The 25,740-nt window shown below is 26.7% G+C and overlaps 6 protein-coding genes across 6 annotated transcripts; 1 reads left to right on the forward strand and 5 right to left on the reverse strand.

Annotated features, from left to right (window-relative positions):
• Window positions 1–648: 648 nt before the first annotated feature.
• Window positions 649–903, forward strand: OCT59_006728 (uncharacterized protein; the record flags this gene model as incomplete). Its single annotated transcript, XM_066141467.1, has 1 exon — window positions 649–903. One exon carries the CDS (start codon window positions 649–651, stop codon window positions 901–903), a length of 255 nt encoding a protein of 84 aa, XP_065998250.1.
• A 3,129-nt stretch (window positions 904–4,032) lies between these two features.
• On the reverse strand, window positions 4,033–4,677 carry OCT59_006729 (uncharacterized protein). Its single transcript, XM_025330388.2, has one exon. The coding sequence runs from the start codon at window positions 4,624–4,626 to the stop codon at window positions 4,192–4,194; it is 435 nt and encodes a 144-aa protein (XP_025177988.2). The 5' UTR covers window positions 4,627–4,677; the 3' UTR covers window positions 4,033–4,191.
• A 5,388-nt stretch (window positions 4,678–10,065) lies between these two features.
• Window positions 10,066–10,305, reverse strand: OCT59_006730 (uncharacterized protein; the record flags this gene model as incomplete). The annotated part of the gene is made up of 1 exon (XM_025326082.2): window positions 10,066–10,305. The coding sequence occupies one exon, from the start codon at window positions 10,303–10,305 to the stop codon at window positions 10,066–10,068; it is 240 nt and encodes a 79-aa protein (XP_025177990.2).
• A 10,420-nt stretch (window positions 10,306–20,725) lies between these two features.
• Window positions 20,726–21,142, reverse strand: OCT59_006731 (uncharacterized protein; the record flags this gene model as incomplete). The annotated part of the gene is made up of 2 exons (XM_066141468.1): window positions 20,726–20,934; window positions 21,103–21,142. The coding sequence occupies 2 exons, from the start codon at window positions 21,140–21,142 to the stop codon at window positions 20,726–20,728; spliced, it is 249 nt and encodes an 82-aa protein (XP_065998251.1).
• A 1,571-nt stretch (window positions 21,143–22,713) lies between these two features.
• Window positions 22,714–24,006, reverse strand: OCT59_006732 (uncharacterized protein). The gene is made up of 5 exons (XM_025317610.2): window positions 23,700–24,006; window positions 23,542–23,634; window positions 23,347–23,474; window positions 23,111–23,238; window positions 22,714–23,045 (listed from the first exon to the last, which is right to left on the reverse strand). Exons 1-5 carry the CDS (start codon window positions 23,990–23,992, stop codon window positions 22,992–22,994), a joined length of 696 nt encoding a protein of 231 aa, XP_025177993.1. The 5' UTR covers window positions 23,993–24,006; the 3' UTR covers window positions 22,714–22,991.
• Window positions 24,007–24,153: 147 nt separating this feature from the next.
• OCT59_006733 (uncharacterized protein) lies at window positions 24,154–25,339 on the reverse strand (the record flags this gene model as incomplete). Its single annotated transcript, XM_066141469.1, has 3 exons — window positions 24,154–24,763; window positions 24,907–25,135; window positions 25,263–25,339. The coding sequence occupies 3 exons, from the start codon at window positions 25,337–25,339 to the stop codon at window positions 24,449–24,451; spliced, it is 621 nt and encodes a 206-aa protein (XP_065998252.1). The 3' UTR covers window positions 24,154–24,448.
• Between the last annotated feature and the right edge of the window lie 401 nt (window positions 25,340–25,740).

Below are 25,740 nucleotides of genomic sequence, written 5' to 3' on the forward strand. Positions count from 1 at the left end.
ATTCAAATTTAAAAGTGTAAACTTTTGTAATATTACGTTTTTAGTGTAATATTTCAAAATTTTACACCACTTCTGAAATATTACACTAAATTATGCCTAAACAAATTTCCTGATGTAAGTACCATGCCTTCAAATCTTTTTCTGTTAACATTTTTAATTATTGATTTGAAGAATTTTTACATTCTCTTTATATTTTGGCTTATTATCTTCATCCATATTATCGAGGTTTTATAAATGTTATGATTTGTAAAGTCTCAAATAATATAATTAATAAAGTTTTTTGTTTAATCAATATCAACAGGTAAAGGTTTAAAAAATGAAACTTTTCATAAAGCTACCTTAACTGCAATTGAAATGTAGCAAAGTCTTGGTCATACTTACAAGGAAAGTGAAGAATTAATTACTCAACTTTGTAGGTTTGAATTAAAGCTTACTTCTTTTATTTGATCTTCCTTATATTTCTAGACTTGAATTTTCAAACGTATGGTAAAAATTAATTAAAATACAGTCACAACATTTGTCTGATGAATTTGCCTGTCAATTTTTTCTATTAATCCAACTTAAGCAAATTATGAAAGAAATTTCTCAACTTTTAATTGGATTTTGGGTGATAGATGAACCAATTTAACTTTAAAAAAACTTGAAGTTATGATAGCAAAAATTCAGTCTTACTACATGAATAATATCCAAAAAGAATTAAATTATATGAGTAATGATCTTACTGAAAGTGAGTTAAGAAAAAGTACTAATATTACTTCAGTTAATAGCATTATTAGTTTAAAGGAAAACAATAATACTGTGAACTTTGATGGAGATAATAATTTAAATCAAATTTCACCATCAGAAAATTTTTCAAATACTGAATTTGCTATTAGTAATATTGTTGATTTTGACAGCTGTTGATAATAATCATGATACTAATAGAGAAATAGGTCTTGATATTACTCCAATACAAGAACAACCTTTAGATCTAGCTAATTTGAATTATGATCCTAATAATGTAGAGGTGTGCTCTGGTAAAATCTGTTCAATCCGTTATCCAATCTGATCAAAAAACGGATTATTCGGATTAAGAATAAACAGATTGCAAATAATCTGGATGGATCTGTTGGATGACATCAAATTGATCAGATGTTACATAGATGACCAGATTGACCGGATTGATCAGATAATCTGAATCAATCTGGTCAAATTTATACTATTTTTTCATTATTTTTTTTTTTTCTAAAAAAAAAATACTTTGAACTTGGACTTAGACTTCAGAACGACTTGAATGGCTTGGATTTCAAAAGGTAAGCGTAAATTTCTTTTTTCTTTTGTCTTGGGAACGTTATTAACGTTCCTTTTGCTTCTTTTCTTTAGGGGACGCCTTCCTGAACCCAGTTTTCGGCTTAGGCTATGAAGGTAAGTTAATAATAGAGGTTTTCATTTTTTTTTTTTGTCATTAAGAACGTAACTAACGTTCCTTTTGCTTCTTTTCTTTAGAGGGATGCCTTCCTAAACTTGTTTCTCGGCTTGAATTATAAAGGTAAGTTGGAGGAAGAGTTTTTTTATTTTTTCTTGTCTTTAGGAACGTAATTAACGTTCCTTTTGCTTCTTTTTTTAGGGAGACACCTTCTTGAACCTGAATTTCAGCATGGGTTATAAAGGTAAGTTGGAAGAAGAGTATTTTTGGTTTTTTCTTGTCTTTAGGAACGTAATTAACGTTTCTTTTGTTTCTTTTTTTAGGGGGACGCCTTCCTGAACCTGAATTTCAGTTGGGATATAAAGATAAGTCAGGAAGGGAATTTTTTTGTTTTTTAGTCTTTGGATAGTCTTTAATGTTCTCTTCTTTTTTTTTCTTTAGGGGTCTTCAAACTGGTTTGATCCAAATCTTAAACTTTTTATAAATATTGTGTCAAATAATTTGTTAAAAATCATTTGTAATAATGTAAAAATAAATACTATGTTTATTATTAAAAAATTTCTAATTGTCAATTAATATTAATAAAAAGTATTAAGTAGAAAAAATTGAATTCGGATTCATCGGATTCACTGGATTGACCAGATTATTCAGATATCTGGTCAATCATCCAGTCAAATTGGTGAGCAAGTATTGACCAGATATCTGATGATCCATCCAGTCAATCTCTGATGAATCATCCAGATCAATCCGAATCTGGTCAAATTTTGGATGGATGACCGGATATCTGGATTGACCAGATTCAGAGCATACCTCTACATCAAGGGCACCATGTTTTGTTATTCTTTACACAATTAAGGTATACTTTTCCGCTAATTAATTACGTCGTATTTCAGCGAACGGACCAATTCACTATTTATTATAAAATTACTATGAATTAATTACGTCTGTCAAAATACATTACGTCTGTCAAAATAAATTTAATTAGTATTTTGTCATTTTGACGAAAAGTATAAATTAAGGTTTGCAAACTATACATGATCTTTAGCACATTTCCAAAACATTAAATCATTTTTGTTTTATCTATTTTTTTTTTTTTGGTGACTTCTTTGAGAAGCTGATTTTTAACTTCATTATAAAGATACTACCAGAAATATTTACATTTTATTATTATATTATTACATTATTTGTCTTAACATACTTAAAAATGCTTTTTCTATTTACATATATAAAAGCCTTATTAGGAATTCTAAAAAAAAACTATAAAAGCGAGAAACAAAATGACTTTGCTGATGTAGATGCAGATAAAAGATAAAATTAGTGATAGTTGTAATAAAATCTCTTGAGTAATCTTACATTACAAGACTAATCTGAATTACTTGTAATAAAAAAGAATTTAAAATACTTTTTTGACTCATCAGTCAAAGTCTCAAAGAATATATTTACATCATAGTTAAACCGCCTGTATTAACTGCTAAGGTATTAGAATTAAGAGAAAAATTCACTTCATTGCAGGCATAATTTAACAAATTCGTTTATGGTATGTATAAAGTTTTGCCAAAAAAAATTTGGCTGATAAGCCATCAGTGAAATCTTTAGATCATGAGTAATCATATTTTATGTTAAATTACTTACTATCTTAATTTAATTGTTGAATTACAGAGTTCGATGCCATTGTTAGTCTAAATTAGAGAAAAAGTTTCAAGTGGATTATAAATATTGAACATGCAACTCTTGAAATACCAGCACTTAAAAATGACAGAATAATATACTAAATATATTAAATAATAGTTAAAAATACTTCCTAAAAATAATAAAGACCATAAAGACCTTATTCGCAACTATAGGATTAAAAATTGTCTAAAATATCAAGTGCCTTTTGTTTATAAACCAGTGCAAATAAAAAATCACCTGTTATAAAGTTTAACTTCAAGAATAGATACAAAACACGTCATCACAAAATGTGATTATAAATTCAACTGAACAATAACAAATATACTTACTGAAAGGTAAGAGTATGAAAAAAGTTGAAGTGTTCGTAATGTCAACAATATGATATTGCATTATATAAAATGTGTAGCTTAACACTAACTTAATTTTTAGGTCATTTGAAATAAACTTTTGGAACTTATTGAATTTAAGGTAAGCAAAACGCCTAAGAGGTCTCCTGCCGAAAGCTCTTTTTTTTATTTTTAACTCTTTTAAAGAAAACCTATTCCTGTAAGTTCAATTTATTTGTCACTTTAATATTATTAAAATAAATTCAGGAAAATGAATTTGTCGTACCTTGACTTACTATCACTTTAAAAAACATACTATTTAAATAAAAGCTTGAATTTTAAGAATCTTTGAAAGTTTGTTGTGATGTTATGTCACACCTGTCACGTAATGACGCGCTTCGCATTAAATAGATAAAATAAACATAACAAAAAGCATGCACCTTGTCAATCATTACTAATAAATTTTTATACGAATTAGTAAATATAAAAGCATGACGAATTTCAATTTCTCATACGTTACACATACACATATGTTACCTGAATGATAATCTAAAACGGTTAGCCGATCTCGATTCGGAATATTTAAAAAGTAAATGAAAATTTTTAACACTTTTAAAAATTTCTTTTTTTAAAAATTGAGGCTTATAAATCCTTAGTTAGGAAAAACAAATCATTTATTCATAAATAAGACAAAAATGTAAATTTATACAATTACATGTAAAAATCTTAATTGTGAAAAAAAATTAAAAAAAATCGAATAATATCAACGAAATAAACTAACGATTGAATTTAACGACCGAAAGAATTTGAAGTGGTTTTTGGTGGGGGAACGCCATTTATAATTTCATTAGAGTCTCTATAACCGTTATAATCGATATATTCATCAAACCAATCTTCTTCGGTAAGGTTTGAAACATTTTGAGGATTATTCATGACGAGAGGTTGATTTTCCTTTTTAATTGGTATTGGAGTTTCGACGATGAAGGAAAACTTGTCACCTAATTCGAAAGTTTTATTTGTATATTTATTTTTTCTCAAAACTGCTTCGTTCTTAACTTCATCTTCCTTTGCAAGATGATAATATTTTCTTTTTTCGGTATCTGATAATTTAGACCAGTCATCACCAGCTTCTTTTGAAAGTTGTTTCATTTCAACTTTCTGGTCCGGATCTTTTTTATCTGCTCGAAAACGCATAAATGCGTTCGCAGTTTTGGTTTTGCTCATGATCTAATGACCGAAAATAAATTTATTATTTCGAAAACGTTTTATATTTTTCTCGACGGGTAGAAAAATAGGATTAAATACTGAATAGTATTTTTTAACGAAATTTGAATCTATTGAAGGCAAAGCGCGAAATCAAAGGATATTTATATTTATTCATTCATTTATTATTGTTGTTGTTATTTCTCGGACTTTTTTATTATTATTTTTTTTTAAAAAAAAATTAGATTTAAGTTTCATTAATTTCGTGCCACTAACGGAGACACGGAGTTGGAAATTTAGTTGATCATTTCCTAATCTTTTTTTAATACGAATATGGTTAAATTGATTAATTTATTCTCTTCAAAATCAGTTATTAATGATTGATATCAAATAATAAGTAATACATTCTTTGTAAGCTTACCTCTTTAGATATTATTCTTGTATGGCTCATTTCAAACCATCCATTTTCCATTACTTTGAAAAAAGAATAAAAAAGAAATAAGAGTCGGAATTGATATTTTACAATAAATCCGATGTTTCAAATTTTGCATCATGTGAATGATGTGAATGGACAACAACTGATGTATTATTCCAAATAAAGTAAAGTATCATAATTTATATATGGATATTTAGCATAAAATAAACTTTAAATTTCAAATTTTTTATTAATCGTATAACCTCCTTACCCTTTGATTAGATAGCATTTATTATCTTTATTACTATAAACTGCAAAATCCGGCGTTACAAGCAATGTTACGCGTAATGGACTGCATAACTAGAAAGAATTCAGGAGAATAACTTAAAAAAGTAAAAGAAAAATAATAAATGAAATTGAAAGCAACAATCGATTGATCCTTTTGTATTGTCTTGAATAAATGGTATAACAAAAGGAATTGAAGAACATGTTAAACAAGATGTTTTATTCATTATGTATCACCAAAATCTTATGAAATTTAATAAAATACGAACATTTCTAAATAATAAGATAAAAATTCAAAGTTTTAATTCACTGAAAGGCTGAATACGATTCCTTTTGGACATAGCCGAATCATGAATATTCGATTCGGCTTTACCAATGACAGAATTGTAGATAATATTTATTAAAAGTCATTCCAAATTTATTTAACCTTAAAAAACCATTCACCCAGGGGTGCTAAATAGTATATAGTATTTGCAACATATTACAAACAATAATATTACACAATTTAATTTTGATCTCTAGTCTAAGTCATCAATAATCAAAGCTTTCCATTTAATTTATCGTGTCACTTGTTCTCTTGTTTTATAATTTAATTCTTTTATCTTGCTTTTAAGGAGACTTTTTCCATATAACTAATATATGTTGAGGTAAATTTACCAATGAATACATTTTAAATCAACAAAAATTTATCTTATCAACATTCTTTATATAATTATGAATTAAGAAAATTTGACATTATGTTAGAATACTATAATACACGAACCCTTAAAAACCTTGACTAAATGCCTTCCTTACATATTCATCAAAACTATATTCAAATTGTTTAAAAAAAGTTCAGATTGGAAGTGTAGAAAATCACGATATCTTATCAACCAGAAATGAATTAAGTATGAATTGATTTCAAATTCTTTTAATTTCATGATAAATGTTATAAGTGTATACTTTCTATGTATTAAAAAAAGAACAATAAAAGTTATCAAAAATAAATGGATTCTGAACTCTTCAGTAGGATTTAATGAGGTAATTTCTTTCTTATTATTAAATATTTCAAAAATAGTAGTATTAACCTTAATATATAAATTTTTTATGTTATGCTTTGATTTATGTTATATTCTCAGCTTAGCAATTGATTGGAAAAGAAATTTCAGACTGAAATTGTAGAAAATCACATATCTTACCATCTAAAAGTAAATCAAATACGATTTTGGATGAATTGATTTCAAGAACATCTAAAATTTCTTAATTTTTCTAAACAAGTTTAGAATAGTTTCATAATAAATGTAATTAGTAAGTGTTCACTTTTATTTCTATTAAAAAAAATCTATAAAATTTGGTCAAATAATAAATGAATTCTGATCTCTTTTTATATAGGTTTTATATAGTATTTTATTGGTAGAACTTATATTATGCACATGAAGGTTTGTTAATTAAAATTGAAATTTGATCTGTAAATACAAGATTGAGATTTATTACAGTAAAGAATTAGACAATTTAAACTTATGAATACAACTCATTAATAGAGAATATTCTGGCAATCGAAATTAGCTGCTTACTACTAGCAACCTAAAGCAATCTAAACAATTTGTTTCTTTATATCTTATTATAGACAAGTAATAATATGTATGAAGTATAAAACAATAATGTTGGTGGCCATCCACGCATAACAGTATGGTTTTTTCTTTTGAAATTTATTGAATTAAAAAGAATTTCTAATTCAAAGAAAATTTCTCAAAACAATTAAATTTTCGATAGCCGTTTTCGTAATTGATCGTCAAAAGAAAATTTACCAAATTTACTAGAATTGCATGCAGCTGAGATTACGGTATGCTGCTGAACAAAAACATGAATAAGCTATTTAAGAATTATGAAATGGTATTATATCTAATTTTATTTAATTTTTTTGTTTCAAAAAAAGTCAGTAATTTTAATCATATGAATTTGGAAGACTAAATAGGTTTATGAAAAACAATGTAATTATATGTTTTATTCCTTTTTTAATTTGATTAATTGTTTTTCTTCTTCTTTTAAAGACGTGAAGGAAGGAAAGAAAAATAACGTTTATAAGTATAACGATAGTTTATCCGATTCCATTCCAACTTTGACCCAATTCCGAAAATAATATTATTGAGCGAACCGATTTGAGTCGGTTCATACATGCTTTTATGTACTTTTTTTTTAAGAGATAGTGTATTATGAATATATATTGGCCGATCTAAGAGAATACTGCAAGCTGCATGACATTTACAAGAGAAATATATATAGTAATTGAAGGGTTGAGCCTATTTATCCATTTTCCGATTTTTAACAGATAATAGGTAATAATTTAGGATTTGTCAAAGCTTTAATATTTCTTAAATGGCTAAAGAAAGCCATTAAGTCAGACTTCATATTTACTGACTTTTTTATTGTCGTACCAGAATCAATAAACCAACAAATTTCCTTTTTTACCATACGACGGAAAATCTAGAATTCCTTTTCGTACCAAAATGGAATAATGGGTGTGTTCAAATTAATATGCCATCAATATTTTATCTATTTTATTTCGTTAAATTTTTAAACGATAAGAAATTAAATATGTATTAAAAAGGATTTTCATACCTTTTTATTCATTATTATAAAATTAATAAATTCTATATTTTACGATATCTAATACAAAGATCGTCTAAGGTCTAACACTGGTTTAAATTGTACCCTAGTGAGATATCGGGTAAATTTTATATGATTTTAGCAGAATTAAATGGGTACTGCAAATGCAAAGTACAGTATATTAAGTTCTATTATTATATAAAATATATTATTAATAAAAGTTTACCCTAAGTCTAATAAAAATTTCTCTTTATTTATTCCGTCAACTAAATATATTTGATCAAAATCAAAAATTTAAACGCACCTGCGTTTGAACGCATCCCCACGGTATAAGTCAAAAATGAAGTTTTAAACCCTTTTTTCCATAATAAGTAAAGTTGTGGAGGCAAAAATACACATATAGCGTGAGGTTTCAAGGTTTATTTATAAGTGTATAAGGTATAAACTGTGTTTATTCAAAAAAAATCAAAACTTCTGATAAATTAATATTTTAATTGTATTCCAATATCTAGACTACTTTTTTTAATTTATTACACCATTATCAGATAAAATCCTTACCCACTTTAATTTTTTTCAAACGAATTAAAGATAGTTTCAAAGCATGATGCTGTAAAAAATGCACCAGGAATTCTCTAGTATCACGTGATAAATGAACAGCATTTTTATTATACAGCATAAAAATTTTTATTTTTAGTAAATTGCTAATAAAATACTGGCTGGCATTACATCATAATTTCACCATTGGTGACATCACCACAGTGATGTTTAGCAATACCACTAGCAATACCCTTATTTTTAACCTTCCACAAAAAAGAGTATATTTGCAACTTTAGTTATATTTAATTTAATGCATATATTATATTAATATAACTGAATTATAGGAATATAAGATCACCTACTTTACATAAAATATTAGATTTGTATTAATATTTAGTAAAGTATCTACCTAGCATTATTAAGCAATTTTAAAGAAAAATTAAATACTGTAGTTAAGTCTTAGGATAATAATTTTATTATGTATTATAATGCAAAATAAGTTTTCATTAGTTTATTAATATTTGCCACAACTTGTTATATTAAAATCTTTTCATTAAATTTTCTAAGATTTTTGTTATTATTACATTTGGTTTAAATCCTATTGGTTGAAGTTATTGCTGCATTTTCCTATTGAGCTAAGCAGGTTATACTGTGCTATATTTGTTATTAATCAGTTAAATATTTATTTATTATTAAAAGCATAGTAAAAACCTTTAATCTCTTATATTCAAGAATCTTCTCATTCAAAAACCTTTTGTTGTACATATATATTAGGTAATTAGTAATATATCATTTTATATAATAAAAATACATTAAAGGCTGTTTATATATACGTGAATATTATGCTTTATTGCTTTTTTGCTTATTATATTTTAAAATTAAGAAAATTAAAATTAAGAAAATATATACTGTAGCTATAATTATATTATTGTAAATAATTAAAATAATTACTCTTTGAATAAATCACCTGTCCTAATATAAATCAATTCCTAAATCCTAATGCATTTTTTTAAAATGCTTTATGAATTTATATTTGTTGTTAAAAGTATTATTACATAAAGGACAATTGATATTTAGAGGTACTGGAGATACCAAAGGTGGTGGTACCTGATTAATAAATTTATAAATATATAAATAATAGAATTTATAGCATAAAAATAAAGAAATAAGAAATAGTAACATACTTGATCAATAATTTAATTAATGAAAAACATATCCAACTCAAAACCTGGCAAAATATTTTCACCACTAATATTACCCCACTGAAGATTACTACAGTTTCTACTCTTCCTGTATACATAAATTCGCTTATTTTGTGGATCTATTAACTAACCAAATTGAACTGATGTACTAAATGTTATAAATTCTTCTTTAAATTTCCTGTCTACTTCCCTGAATTTTGAATTATATATATTTTCTTCAATATCACTTATTTCAACAAGAAATATAGGAATAAAAGGAGCACCTTGAAAGGACCAACACTGTTCATCAGTTAATCGAAGAAATGTATTTTATGGTACAAAATAAAGTAACATCTGTACTCTAATAACTGTATTATGATTAACAGTAAAATCAAATCCACCCTGTGATGTAGTGATTACACCACCTTGTGCAGTTTGTATATTCCAATTACAAAGTTAAGCAGCAATTTCTGCAACTATTGCTTCTCTTATACATGGTATGCGTGTTTTTGTTATAAGTACTAATTTTCCATTTTCATCAAGCTCAAAAAAATTAACAGAATATCTGTTGATTTCCAAAGTAAAGTTTTTCAACTGGCTATTAATATACTCGAACTTTTCAAGAGTATATGAACGTTCAAGGTTTAAATTATCAAGATCTATTTCTTGATTACAAACTTTAGATGTTTTGGTCATGTTTTGTAAATGAAATTTGAAAATAAAAAGAATAAAACTGAAAATTTTTAATTTCTCATATAGAGTAACTTTTATTGATTAATTAATTGATTGATTTATTAATAAGACTGATCAAATTGTCTGACTATCTATACTGAAAATAGATCAAGAATATCTTATTTTTAATAAACTTACTTTTTGAAGATTTTACTACTTTTTAATTTCTCTTGAATTCAAAAAAAAGTAACAGAAGACTAACAGAAGTTAAAATTTATCAAGAAAAAGAAGAAAAAAAATATATATAAATTTTTTTCTTTCACACTCAAATGATTGGATCATTTCAATTAAATTTCACATAATTTGTATTAGCTAATTATTAATGAAACTTTCAGGAAAAAATAATATAAGTAAATACTATCAGTAAAAATGGATTAATAGATAAGAATTATATTTTATAATACTGTATATAAAAAAGTATTTAACTTTATAGTCTCTAAATTTATTCATTTTTATACCATTTATTAGATATTCTGTAATTACTATAAATTTTATTATAAACTCAAGCTATAGAAAGTAAAAATTTCTAGCAATTATACTGATTTTTTAAGCAATTTTTCACTTTAAGGTAACAATAACCCTATAAAAAATATGTATACGGTTTTTATACTGTATATACGTATTTTTGATACAGTTCGCATTTTTACATACGGCATATCAGTATAATGTATACTGTTTGCAAAATGTGTTTAGTAAAAAATACAATAAAGTATACGGTAAACATACTGTGTGATACGGTATATTAAATTCATACGTCTATAACGTATATCATTTCTACTGTATATCAGTATTTTGTATACGATTCGCAAAAATATTGTAAATGAAAAATATGGTATACGTAAGGTTGCCTGCCGAAACTAAAAAGGAAATTCCAAAAGGTTTTGGCCAATCAAATCAAATGCCGAAAATGCCGAAATTAGGCCGAAACTCGGTCTTAATTTTGGCCAAAATTAAAATTCGGCCGAAATTATGACATAGTGTCACGTGACGTTACACAAATTTCCAAAAAAGGAAATTTTGTTTCCCAGTAAAATCGGAGAAATGTGTCACACAAATGTTACACAAAATTCCATAAAAGGAAATTTACGTATCAATCATTATTCCGGCCAGAATTATAGTATTAATGTTGGCCAATAATTTCGGCCAAATTTCGGCCTTTCGGTAAAAGTTTCGGCATTGTATAATTTCGGCAAATTTACTTTTAATTGCCTAAACTTTCGGTTTTAAAAAAGTTTCGGCCTTGGCCTAAACTACTTGATTTCGGCAAGCAACCTTAGGTATACATATTATTCTACAGTATATTAAAATTCATACGTTTATAACGTATTTTCTACAGATATACATAGGTCAAATAAATAAAAATCAGATTTTGCCCTTTTTAATATAGCTGTCTGATTTTTTTGGCAATTTTAATATAATATTTCAGATTTTAATAAATATTTCTGATTTTAATATAATATTTCTGATTTTTAACATGAAATTGCCGATTTTTGGTTATTTGTAATAGGATTTTTCAATTTTAATATAAAATTTCTGATCATATGGGCCGATCCTTGGAATCTAATTTTTTTACACAAAAATAATTTTATTAAAGCAAATATAAATTATCATTTATATAAGAATAATAAATTTATACCAGATAATGCAAAAAAAACTAATTAATTATATAATTTTTAATTTTTTTTTAATATAAGATATCATTAAAATTTAAAAGATCAAATATAACTCTCATGACAAAATCATTGATAATTCTTCGTAGAAATAAGCTATACAAATAAATTTACATTCATTTGAAAGAGAAAATCGAGATCTATCTAATGAATCTAAAATCAAGTGAATTGAATCACTAGTTGTTCGGTAATCACGTTCAGTATATTATTGAATTTTATTTAAATTTGATCATTAATTACTTCACATATAGTGATTCAATTTGAATGATCTTTGCTCCCTAAGGTGATGCCAACTTTTATCTTTAAAATAAATTTAAAATAATTCGTTTAATATATGTAGATGTTTAGGAATCATCAATTGTATTATTAATATAAAATTTTATAAGTTTGATAAAATCTGATATAAAAAAATTTATTAAATATCTGTAGATGCAAGCTACACGAATGAAATTATATTCATTTGAAAGAGAAAATTGAGGTCTATCTAATAAGCCTAAAATCGAATGAATTGAATTACTGGATTGTGAATAATTACGTCTAATATATTTATTTTTAATTTTTAAATTTGATTTGACTTTGATCGTTAATTACGCCTCATCCAGTGATCCAATTTTCCTGATCTTTGATTCTTACGATAGAGCAAATTCTCAGCTTTCAAATGAATGTAAAATGATGACGTTAGCATATCTCCAGGAATAATAATGCACGATTTTGTCACCTGCATAAAGTCCGATCTGAAAATTTTATTTCTTACCAAAAAATGCTTTCATAAGAGAATCCCAAATTCTTTTACTTTATTTAAAAGATTTTATTTGCCATTTAAGGATTTTAGTAGAATAAATCTAATAAAATAATTTTAAAAGATAAAAAACAAATATATAATTAGTTATTTTGAAAAAAAAAGAATATCTTATTATTCATTTTACAACTATTTTACATCATAATTATTTTTTATTTGCATGTATTTTTTACAAAGAAAAAACAATAAATTAAAGCTAAAAATTATGAAAAAATATGTCTTATCTATGTATATAAAATATTAAGTTTTTTCTTTTACTTACCACTTAAAAATAACTGCTATATTTGCTTATAAACTTTTTTGTCATATTTAATAAAAGTGAATAGAAAAATGATGGAAAAGTGATGGGAGTGATGGCGAAAAAGAAGTGGTTATTACCGTTATTTTTGAATATTGATTAAAAAAATTTTTTTTATTTTTATTAAATCTGAGTTACGTAAATATGTAACACATATTTAATTTAGATTTGTGTAATGTTAATCTTACTAAAATATTAAATTTTTATAAAAATCTTAATTTAGACTAATTCCAAAAATCGGCACATATGTTTAATATATAACATGTGATTATATATTACGGTTTAATATTTATTTATTAACTTAGATTTTTTTTTTATTTCATTTATAATTATTTTTTTGCCTCAAAAACTTTACTAAAATACTTTTTAAATACTTTATAAAATAGAATTAAAATATTTTTTTTCTTAAATATAAATACATTTAAATTAAATAACTCATAATTTAAAATATAAACAAATATTATATTTTTTTTACATATATTTCAAAGTATGGTTTGAGCATTTTGGCTGAAGTAAATCTTATTCTTTTAATTAAAAGTAGTTCAGTAAGTTTAAAACTGTTAAGATCATAAAAGTACAGTTAATATTTTTGGAATTATTTACATTTTTTATATAATACTGTAGTATTAAGTTACAAATTTTTTTACCTTCAGAGCGTATTTTAAGATTTTTAGCCAAAGTAAATCAACTTCTTATATTAATTGTAAGTTGTTCGGCATGTCATAATCTACTTGAATATTAATTTTCACGAAGGTACAGTTAATACTTGATGAGTTATTCATGATTTTCACAATGGTACTCATTTACGAATTTATTTTTTTCCGTTTTGTCACTTCAGAGCGTATTTTGAGCACTTTAGTCAAAGTAAATCGACTTCTTTTATTAATTGAAAGTTGTTCAGCAGGTCGCAATCTACATAGATATTAATTTTTATGAAGGTACAGTTAATACTTGATGAATTATTCATGATTTTCACAACGGTACTCATTTACGAATTTTATTTTTTTCCATTTGTCACATCAGAGCGTATTTTGTGCACTTTAGTCAAAGTAAATCGTCTTCTTTTATTAATTGAAAGTTGTTCAGCAGGTCACAATCTACTTGGATATTAATTTTCACGAAGGTACAGTTAATACTTGATGAGTTATTCACGATTTTCACAATGGTACTCATTTACGAATTTTATTTTTTTCCGTTTTGTCACATCAGAGCGTATTTTGAGCACTTTAGTCAAAGTAAATCGACTTCTTTTATTAATTGAAGTTGTTCAGCAGGTCGCAATCTACTTGGATATTAATTTTTACGAAGGTACAGTTAATACTTGATGAATTATTCACGATTTTTACAACAGTACTCATTTACGAATTTTATTTTTTTCTGTTTTGTTACATCAGAGTGTATTTTGAGCACTTTAGTCAAAGTAAATCGACTTCTTTTATTAATTGAAAGTTGTTTAGAAGGTCAAAATCTACTTGGATATTAATTTTTACGAAGGTACAGTTAATACTTTATGAGTTATTCACAATTTTTACAATGGTACTCATTTACGAATTTTATTTTTTCTATTTTGTTACTTCAGAGCGTATTTTGAGCACTTTAGCCAAAGCAAATCGACTTCTTTTATTAATTGAAAATTGTTCAGCAGCTTAGAATCTACTTGAATATTTATTTTAATGAAGGCATAGTTAATATTTGTGGAGTTATTAATTTTTTATAATTGTGTGTATTACATTGAATTACAAGTAAATTTATATTCTTAAATGTATTTTGTTTAAAATTTAATTATTTAAGATTAGTTTTTTATTTAATATTGCTTAATAAAATATTTTTTAAAATTTAACAATATTACAATATAATTTTTTATAAAAATATATATTTCATAATGTATATACTATATACAATTTTTTTGTATAGTGAAAAAGCTGAAAAATGTGGTTAAGAATTGGTAATACGGCTGTAAAAAGTCACAAATCGGACAAATATAGCTAAAATCAGCAGTCCGATTTGAATATGCAATTTAAAAATTGGCATATCTAATTTTTGTCAATTCATGCTAAAAAATCAGTTACAAAAAGCTACAAATCAGATAAATATAACCAAAAATTGACTATTTGATTTTTTTGCCAATTTTTATTTATTTGATGTGTGATAAGGTAAGTTTTTCTACACTTTAAAGCATCAAACAATACTAGTATCCGCTAATATGTACTACCCAAAAACTCACTGATGTAAAATCACAATTATTAAAAAATTTGCAAAAATTTTTGTTAATACTAAGGTTGCCTGCTGAAACTCATTTGGCCCAATGCCGAAAGTTGAAACTCCTTACATAGTGTCGAAACTGCCGAAACGCCGAAACACCGAAACGCTGAAACTGTCAAAACTGCCAAAACTGCCAAAACTGTTTTGGCATTTTGGCATAGTTTCGGCATAACTGATACTAATACTTTATTAGAGTTTCAGCATTGTTTCGGCATATATAGTATTAACTTTCTATAAAAAATAAAAGAAAGAAACAGTTGTTTCTTTAGACTTATTCTCACACGTACATACCCACCCCATTTAAATTATTTGCTCGTTACTAAGCTAAAGGTTTTTATTAATTTGTTTTAAGTTACTACTAACACGACAAAAAAAAACAAAAATTAAAAAAAAATTATTTCGTTTATATTATAATTTAATATATTAGTTTATTGCAATTTTTTATTTATATTAAAACAGATTAATTAGAAAAGTATATTATTTAGTCTGAAACTCCGTTTTCAGTCCAGCATGACGGAATCTACGATAAAAAAATAATGAATATTAGTAAAACATTCCGAAGCACTTTCTTCACCATCTCTTTATCTCCCACTACCACATATAGTACCCGCCCAGTTCCAAGGTTCCAGTTCAAAAATCTAAGTAAAAAGAGTTTAAACTAAAAACTCCAGTGTTGGCATTGGACTCATTTCAATTGATTTAATTGGACGATTTGAACAATTGGATATAGACCAATTGCGTCCAATTGTCCAATTGGTCTAATACACATCTGTTGGATTTGGACTATGACCAATTAGTCCAATTAGGCAATTGGACGTACAATTGGACTTGGTCCAATTCATCGTCCAATCAAATTTTCGTAATACATAATGATAATTGATAAATCGTTAAACCTGAATTTCCGATAATCTTTTTTTTTAATTGCGATATTAAAAATGACGCGCGAAAAATATAAACTTAGTGGATATTTTTTAATGTTAGAAGAAAAGTCCAATAAATATAATAATTATGCAGTTTGTCAAGAATGTGTTAGGGGTTTGGGTCGAGAGGAAGCGATGAAACAGAGGTTTACAAATACAAAACATGCATGTGCAAAGCATCTTGAAAATTGTCCTTATTGAGCTGAAAGACACTCTTCAGAAGAGACTCAAGCTATAATTCAGAAAGCTATGGAGTATGGTTCGAAAAAACCAATTAAATGACAACGATTATCAATAGATAATGACTTTGATGAGGGTAAAACTGAAGTATTAACACCGCTATCAAGCACATCAACACCTTCCCAAGGTTCTTCTAATTTGAACAATTTTTTTTATAAATCATCACGTGCAAACAGCATAAGTAGCATATCAGATATTTTATTTCGAAGCTTTGGTCCCCTTGATAACTATATGTATCATAAATTGAAGCCAAAACAAATAGAAACATTTGAACGTTTACTATTAGATGTTACTGTAGCTTGTGGTTTTGCTTTTCGTTAGGTTGATAATCCAGCAGTTAAAGAGCTCTTTAAATGGCTTAATCCAATGTTAGAGTTACCAGATCATAAGCAGCTTAGCGGCAGAATTCTTAAAAAAGCATCCAATAACCTTAAAGATATTGTTCTTAATGATGCTATTAATGATGATCTTGAAATTATGCTAGCTTTTGATGGTTGGAAAAATGTTTCTCGTCAAAATTTATTAGGGTCCGTTTTATTTACTTCAGAATGCAATATGATTATATGGAAAGTTGAGGATATCAGTGGAAAAAGATGTACTAGTGATATTATAATAGATGAAACGAAAAAATCATTTGATGAGCTTGAAAAAAAGAATATTAAAATTAATGGATTAATTACGGACTCTGCTTCAGAAAATGTTGCTGCAAGGTAATCAATAATAATTATTTTTAATTTTAGGTTTATAAAATTATTTAAAATTATTTATTAATTTTATTGATTTAGAAAACGATTGCGCCTCCAATACCGGGACAAGATATTTTTGCCGTGCTTTGCGCACCAGATGAATTTGTATATTGGAGATATATTTAAAGAGTCATCAAGTCTGAGTGATGCTGCTGAAGGGCTATTAGTTTAATTACTTTTTTCAGTCAGTCAAAAGTATGGCTTGGACGACTTCAAAATGAGCAAGCAGCTATTTACAAAGTTCATATTGCATTAGTAACCCCAGCTACTACTCGATGGAACTCATACTATTACTGTTTTGCTAGTTTATTAAAAACAAAAGGGGCTTTACGTGTATGTATTATGCAATAAAAATTTTGGGTTGATCTTTGTTTTTACTTTTTAATTAAACAATTTTATTTTTTTTTAGAATCTTGCAACGAAAATAGATGAAAAAATTATTTCTGATGGCTATGATTTTCCCGAAAAATATTTACAATGCATTTTAGATAATAATTGGTGGATTTCTATTAAAAAAATTGAAACCTTTTTAATTTTATATTGTGCAACACTTAATAAACTTCAATGACAAAATTCACGATTGCACGAAGTTCTTCACGGATTTGGTAATGTAGTTATGACACTTAAAACATTTGAAGATCAAGAATTAGCCACTACTCTTCTTTCAAAAATTGAGCGACGATGGAGAGATTGGGAACAGCCTCTCTTGTTACTATCATTTTTGCTACATCCATTTTATCGTGATACAAAATTTAATCCTGCATTAAATTTATCATTTCCTCACCCAGCAAAATGGGTTTTATATTATTATTGTGCATGGTTTAAGGAGGAACCAACAGTTTTACTAGCTGAACTTGAAGAATATAGATCAAAAAAATATCCTTATACTGATTCTATTTCTAAGCAATTTAAAAATAATATTTTAGATTATTGGAATTTTACAAAAGGTTACTCAAAAGAATTGTATAGGGTTGCTCAACGAATTTTTTCAATTACTGTATCAACAGCTTCATTGGAACGATTGTTTTCAACAATGGGATGGTATCACTCAAAACGGAAGAATCGATTAAAGGTACAACATATTAGCATATTTATTTATATAATTTAACTACAAAGTTTTTTGCAATGTTTTTTTTGGTATTTTAGGCGGAAAAAGTGTTAAGTTTAGCCCAAATTCGTGCAAGTATGCAAAGACAACAACAGCTTTACGAGTTAGATTATCATGCAAAACAATATCAAACAACTATAACAAGAACTTCAGATAATATAGAATTTGCAAGATTAGAAAATGATGATGAAATTTTCATTCTATCTGATAATGAAGGTTCTGATACTGATAGTGAAACAAATGAATATGATAATGAAAGTATAAATAATATTTATACACAACCATTAGCATCTGCTAACGAATGGAGAAAAACAGTAATGGATTAGATAGAAATGATTGAAAATGAATTACAGGACCAAGATAATGAATTAGTAAGCATTACTGATACATATGATATTTCTATTGAAAATATTGAGCAGATACAACATCCTGCTATTGATCCGCAAGCAAAATGTAAATTAAAAAATATTTTTATAGAAAATTTAGAGTTACCAGGTTACTTAGAAGATTTTATTATTGGTAAAGCTTAATAAATAAATTTAATAAATTTGCAAATTTCGAACTTTAATAAATCATGTAAAATTTATGATGTCATTTGCTAAAATTATTTTTATTGGTTAATAATTTCAGTTGGAATTGGACTGAGTCCAATTGACCAATTGTTTATTTGAACTAATTGGTACAAGTCCAATAAGTCCAATATCCAATTGGTCCAATTGTCCAATAAGTCCAATTGCCAACACTGAAAAACTCCCAGTCACTCCAATTCCAAGGCTCCAATTTGGAACCTACAAAAAGGAAAGAAAAAGAACATTATTAAACGTTTTTATATCAAGAACACCCTCCTCCCACTTCGAATTGCTGTTCCTTCAAGTTCAGGAAACACGTCAAAAAGTCCATTCCTACAAAAAGAAAAAGAAAAGAGCGTTATTAAACGTTCTTATATTAAGAATACCCCCTTTCCTTCGAAATACTATACCTCCAAGTCCAGAAAATGCGCTGAAAAGAACGTTCCTAAGAGAAAAGAAAAGAACGTTATTAAATGTTCTTATATTAATATATTAAAAAAACCTCCCTTCTAACATTGCCGCTCCTGAATATCTACAGTAGGTCAGTAATGCCAAGCAACCGAAACCTAAAATAAAAAAAATAAAATTAAGTTAATAAAAGAAAAATACATAAGATAATAAAAGAAAAAAAAATAGACTTACCATTACCGTCTAAGAATCGGAAAAAAAGATACCGTACTTGTTCGTCAATTCACAAGACTAAAGGTATTAAAAAAAAAATATTTTTTTATAAAAAAAAGAGATTATCAGCCGATTAGATCGGTAAAATCAGATTGGCTACTGCAGGTTGGACAATATTACATCAGAAATGCCGAAACTATATGTATATCATATGATATACTGCGCCAAAATGCCGAAACAGTTTCGGCAGTTTCGGCAGTTTCAGCATTTCGGCATTTTTGATTGCTTGCCGAAACCTAGTTTCGGCAGTTTCGGCAGTTTCGGCATGCCGAAACTTCCTAGTTTCGGCAAGCAACCTTAGTTAATACTATTTAATTTTTAAGTTCAAAGTCCGATTGATAATACTAAATTCAAAGCTCAATTATAAATCATTTTTATAAATTATAATTTAAAAATTAAGCAGTATCAAGGAAAATTCTCATGAATTTTTCTTAATACTGCTTAATTCTAATTTAACTAATTTAGTATTAAGGTTTTAATTTAAAAATTAAGCAGTATCAAGGAAAATTCTTGCGAATTTTTCTTAATACTGCTTTTATTGAATTATCTCATAAATAATAGGATAATCTGTTTGAAAATTTTGAGATTTAAATATCCCATTAAATAGAATAATAAATAATTTGAAATCTGAATAAATAATTTTAAAATAATTTGAATTATTTTAGAATAATAGATATTTATATAATTATTATGTAATGTAAAATAATAAAGTTTTTTAGAAGATTCATACATATAAAAAAATTTGTAGTAGAAGTAATTGTAAAAGTATAAAATTGTAATATTTATATTTGAAGAATTTTACTGAGTTTTTATAGTTTTGTAATGATTTTTACAGAAGTACATTAAAGATTTCATATTAATTTATTAGTTTATTTAATTTTAATAAATAAAAAAAAAACAGTTAAATTAAAATAAAAATTTTTTTTTTTATAATTTAAATAATTTTTTTATCATTATAAATTTTTTTAATTATTTTTTATTTTAAGGATTAAGAAATGAATTTATAATATGAAGTTTTTATCAATTCTAATTCTTACAATAATTATATAAAGATGGTTGTATATATTTATATGTGATAAATATATATATTATCAAATAATTTGAGTGTGTTTTAACGGATCCAAAATTTGATTTGAATCAATTAATACTCCTTTTCTATTACAAAGAACTTTATTATCGTTTGTGGTCATCTTCCTATTTGCTAAAGCTTCTTGCTGCTTAGCCGCTTCTTCTTGAGCTTGTTGAGCTTCCTTTCTTCTATTAAATTCTTTTATAAATTGGAGTAACTCATCATAGCCATCTTTAATAGCAAATTGAATGGCTTTTTTGGCTTCGCCCAATAAAGTACCATATTTTAATTAGTTCCTTGATATTTGCTTGGAATGTTTTTCTGAAAGATCATTTATAGTATATTTTCGAGCAAATTCTAAAGTAATTTGTGCATTATTCTGACTAATATCACAATTACTTTTGATCACTTCACCAGAGCAGGGATCACTTGAACTCATATATTCATCTTTATACCAACAATTAGGAATTAACATCAAGTGAAAATGCGCCTTGGAAGATTCTACAAATACTTTAAAAAAATGTCTACATATAATTTCATGTGTAATAAGCATAAAACAAGTGCATAAATGTTCTCCAGTGTTAAGCAAAATTACATGTTGGTAGCATTTTGGATAGTTATATCTAAGGTTGCTTGTCTAAACCTCTTCAAAATCCTACGATTAGTTTTGTCAAAATTTTACTATAGATTTATTATAGTTTCGGCAGAGTTTCGGCAGTTTTAGCATTTATAATAAGTTTCGGCAGTTTCACCTTTCTCTAAAGTTTCGCCAGTTTTTTAATATAACTTTAATATAGTTTTGGCAGAATTTCGCTTTTTGGCGAAACGCCATCTTGCCTAAACCTTTAGGTTTCGGCAAGCAACCTTAGTTATATCGAGAAATCTTTCAAATTTCTAAAATATCATTAGGATCAACTAACGAAATTAAAGATTTCAAATTAAATTCCTGATCTTCATCAGCTTCAATAAAAGTTTCATCAGAATCATCCATTTCTTTATCAAAAAAGGTTCAAACGAATCATCATCTGATACTGAAATTTCAGAGAATGATATCTGATACGCACGATAACATATGGATTGACACATCTGCTTATAATGCGCATCATGAATCGGTTGAGTAAGATATTTTTTCATGATGTCGTCAATGCCGCTAAAAAATGTTTGAATAACAAATGGCTGTGTATATTGTAACGTCAAAGCTTTCCAAATTGAATAACGATCATTGTTAATTGACTCAAATTTAAGCCGATTTTCAAGAGATTCTTGGACTTGCAAAAGAGAGAAGCTTGATTGTACAGCTTTTTGTATTAATGCATTTTCTAATTCAACACGTTGTGTAGATTGTGTCCCTGCTGTAAAGTGTCGTGATGTAAAGCATTTTACCCAAGTATGCTTCAGATTTAGCAATGTAGTTATATACTTTCTTCCTGCTTCGATCAAATTTAATTTAAATAATATATATATATATATTATACATTTATACTGAAATACTGAAATTAACTTCAAAACTATTTCATTAAAGATTCCAGTATTCTGATGTTCCAAACTTCCAATATTCCATTAATATTCCAGTTGTATTTCAATATTCCAGTTTCCAATTCCAGTAAAATTTTTAGTAAAAACTGGAATTTTTCATACTGATTATATATATATCAAATTAATGACTAATTTTCAATAATAAAAATATAATTCAAACATTTGAAATAAATATAATTTGATTTGCTTTACAAAACTACTGTATAATTTTAATTTTTTGATTTATCAGATACTATAAATCAATTAGTATTATAAAACTGATTGGTAGTTAATTGAATTATATATTCAAATGGTAATAATTAGGTAATAGTCTAATAGGTTACCAATTGTTCATATAAACCAATTTTTCATATTTGACTTATATAGAAATAATGCTATAACTAAATCTTAAAAATATGAATATATATAAAATATTGAATTAAATACAAACCAGTTACAAACCTGAAAGCTAACAGATAACAATAAATTATTTTCAATTAATTAAAAAAACTTATTTATTTATTTAAAAAGCTCAATTTTTAAATTTGTTAAATTTTTTTTCTAATTAATTAAAATGTTATTTTTACAATAATAAGTTGTAAATCTACTATAATTAATATTAACATAGAATATTCACAAAAAAAAATGCCTTTTTTTTAAAAAAAATAATAAATTAAGATTAAATCTAATACAAAAAAAAGTATATATATATATTTATTATATATATTTATTTAAACACATAACATATAAATAATAAATATATCTTTTTTAGTTCAAGAATCTTTCTTTATCTTGCTTTTTTGATTTTCAGCATCAGTAAATGCATGCTAAGATAAAAAATGATGGTAAATAAATGCCTATATTAGATCTATAAATAATAAAAAAGAAATACCTTTGCATATTGATCAATATCAAATTTAAAGGGCTTCAGTCCAAAATTCATTTCTACACATTCATTAGGACTTATTAATCCAACAGTTGGATATATATCTCCATCAAATATATGTGTTGATGCAATACCTATTATTCAATAAAAAAAAAAAGGTAAATACCAGAGACTATACATAATATAATCTACAAATTATACGAAAAAACTTTCAGTTACTACAATGATTTCGTAGGTATTACCTAAGTGAATTCCATTCTTTGTAAAAAATACGGTCCCATTTAAGAAATTAACCCCACATCCAGCCGTATCCCCAGTTGAATATAAAGCACCATATTCTCTGCCAACCGGGCTTTCAAAGAAGACCAATCTTGAAATTGAAAAATGATATTAGTTTATTTTAAGAAGTATCCACTCTCCTAGCACCGATTAATTACCCATCATCACCATGATATCCTATCGAATCTTTTTCCCATCCTGGCATTCTAGTGAGAGGACAACTTTTCTTTCCAAATCCCAAACCGATATTCCTATTTTGAAAGAAATTTTCGCTTATTTGTATTAACGTTTTTGGAATAAATAAGTTTAAACATACCCTCGTTCACCCATATCGATAACCTCCATTTCAAAATAATATATTCCAGCTTCACAAGGAATAGGACAATTAGCTCTCACAGCTCCAGTATCCCAAATATTTCTTCCAAGTCCTATGTATAAAAGTTGAAGACCATCTTGAATCTTCAAATTAGGCGAACACTCGCTAGGATTCCAGTGCGTAGGTAATTGTATGGGTTTATGGGAAGTTTTATTATGCTTATCTATCCAAGTATCTCGTAGATAATTTGGAATAGACGGTTGAGGATTATTTAATTTTGTGATTTGAGTCATAATGAGAATGATCTAAGATACAATAAAAACAAACTGACGATATATGTAGTTTATTCGTAAATCTATTGAATCAAATCAAGTAAGGTGATTTCCGACATTGTATTACAAGAAAATCGCATTAGAATATAAATGGTAAAATAATTAGTTGATATTACGCAAATACTTTGAATTCATCTTTTATTTTTGGAAGAGGGCTAGGATAAAAAAATTTATCAAAAAATAGTTATGTACAATAACTTAGAAATTTCATGTATCATGGGCTTGCGTCCCACACTCGTTCTTTTGATGATCTGATATAAAAATTCAGTATATTATAAATCAGGTGATTTCCTCATGATTTAACTAATGTATGCTACATGCGTGTAAATGTGCCAAAAAAAATATGTAAACTACACTAATAAGACAAAAAAACATATAATCTAATTCCAACAGTTTTGAAGAAATGATATCTATTCATTAATTCAATAAATTACTGATCTTCATCGACGAAGAACCAGTTAAGAATAGATCGATCACTTGTTGATTTACGTTTTCTTCTTCAAGTAACACTGGATAATTACCATAATAATATGCCGAATCATTTCTTTTATCTTCAGTACTACACATCTCATATCTGATTCTTTTGGCTTTCGGTGTGAAATTTACCTTCGGTACTCTGGATTTTTCTGCTTCCGATGGAAGCCTTGGCAATCCACAATAAAATTCTCGTTTCTTTCCGGAAGTCCTTCTACTAAGAAGATTTCTCAAATACAGGCCATCCTTACAATCAATCTGTCTCAGGTAAACAATTAAATTTAATACATTTTCGATATCAGCTCCAATGCAACCTGATTGCAGCTCAAAGCACTTGATATCTTGATCATATATATATAAGGCGGCACCACATTCTTGATTGTAAAGAGGTCTTAATATACCAAGACATATATATGAAAATTATTGACTAAAGCAAAATGTACTCGAATCAAAGATATTTTTGTTTCTGAAAAAGTATGTATTGAAAGTATGCGACTTAGAGCGTGAGCTGCTTCAGCAACTACAACTGCAAAATCTTTATGGACTTGCACACCACCAACTTCAAACTCGAAGATAAAATAAGGGTACTGTTCTTTTGTGACAAGGGAAATGGCAACGCATTCTAACACCCTGATCAGTGATCAATATAGGTATCGAAGATTATGTCTTGTTGTTCGACATAAGACCATGCAGGAGCATCCGATGGATATAGTCGGTCGAACCTTTGCAATTCGTCATCATATTTTCTTTCACGTACCAATTTTGTCTTATTTGAAGAGTATCACCAGAGTATTTGATGATGGAGCTCCCGTATAGATTCAAAAGGATCAACATCAGATAATAGTAGGACTGATGCATCAATAATGAAATCAGCCGGCTCCAAGCCCAATCAACGTTGTATTGTACCTGTAATGCCTGACTGCGCTATTCTTACTTTACCTTCTTTTATGATTCTATTTAATACTGATAGCATCATGTAGTTTTCGAAGTTGAGTATCTTTCAAAGTTGCAACTATAATGCCAAAATTTACAGTTGGTCTCAACAAGTGCCGACTCTTCCCTCTTCCAGAATTAGTTGCAATCCCTATTCAAAGAACATTGTAGCAGAGAAGTGCACATCGCAAAAGCTCTATGTCTGGATGCACAGGGCGCTAGCACGCTCACTATTATTGTTAATACTTTCACATTCTCGAAAATGTGTTTAAGCACTTAGTTCACGCCTCAACGCCAAGACC

Source organism: Rhizophagus irregularis, chromosome 14 (genome assembly GCF_026210795.1).
Source record: "Rhizophagus irregularis chromosome 14, complete sequence".
In the NCBI taxonomy this organism is placed as follows: domain Eukaryota; kingdom Fungi; phylum Glomeromycota; class Glomeromycetes; order Glomerales; family Glomeraceae; genus Rhizophagus; species Rhizophagus irregularis.

Coding starts and splice junctions, on each gene's coding strand:
- OCT59_006729 (XM_025330388.2), bottom strand. CDS start 4,626: ATGAGCAAAACCAAAACTGCGAACGCATTTATGCGTTTTCGAGCAGAT.
- OCT59_006732 (XM_025317610.2), bottom strand. CDS start 23,992: ATGACTCAAATCACAAAATTAAATAATCCTCAACCGTCTATTCCAAAT. Junction 23,475..23,541: donor GGATATCATGGTGATGATGG/GTAATTAATCGG, acceptor TTCAATTTCAAG/ATTGGTCTTCTTTGAAAGCC. Junction 23,239..23,346: donor AAAGAATGGAATTCACTTAG/GTAATACCTACG, acceptor ATTGAATAATAG/GTATTGCATCAACACATATA.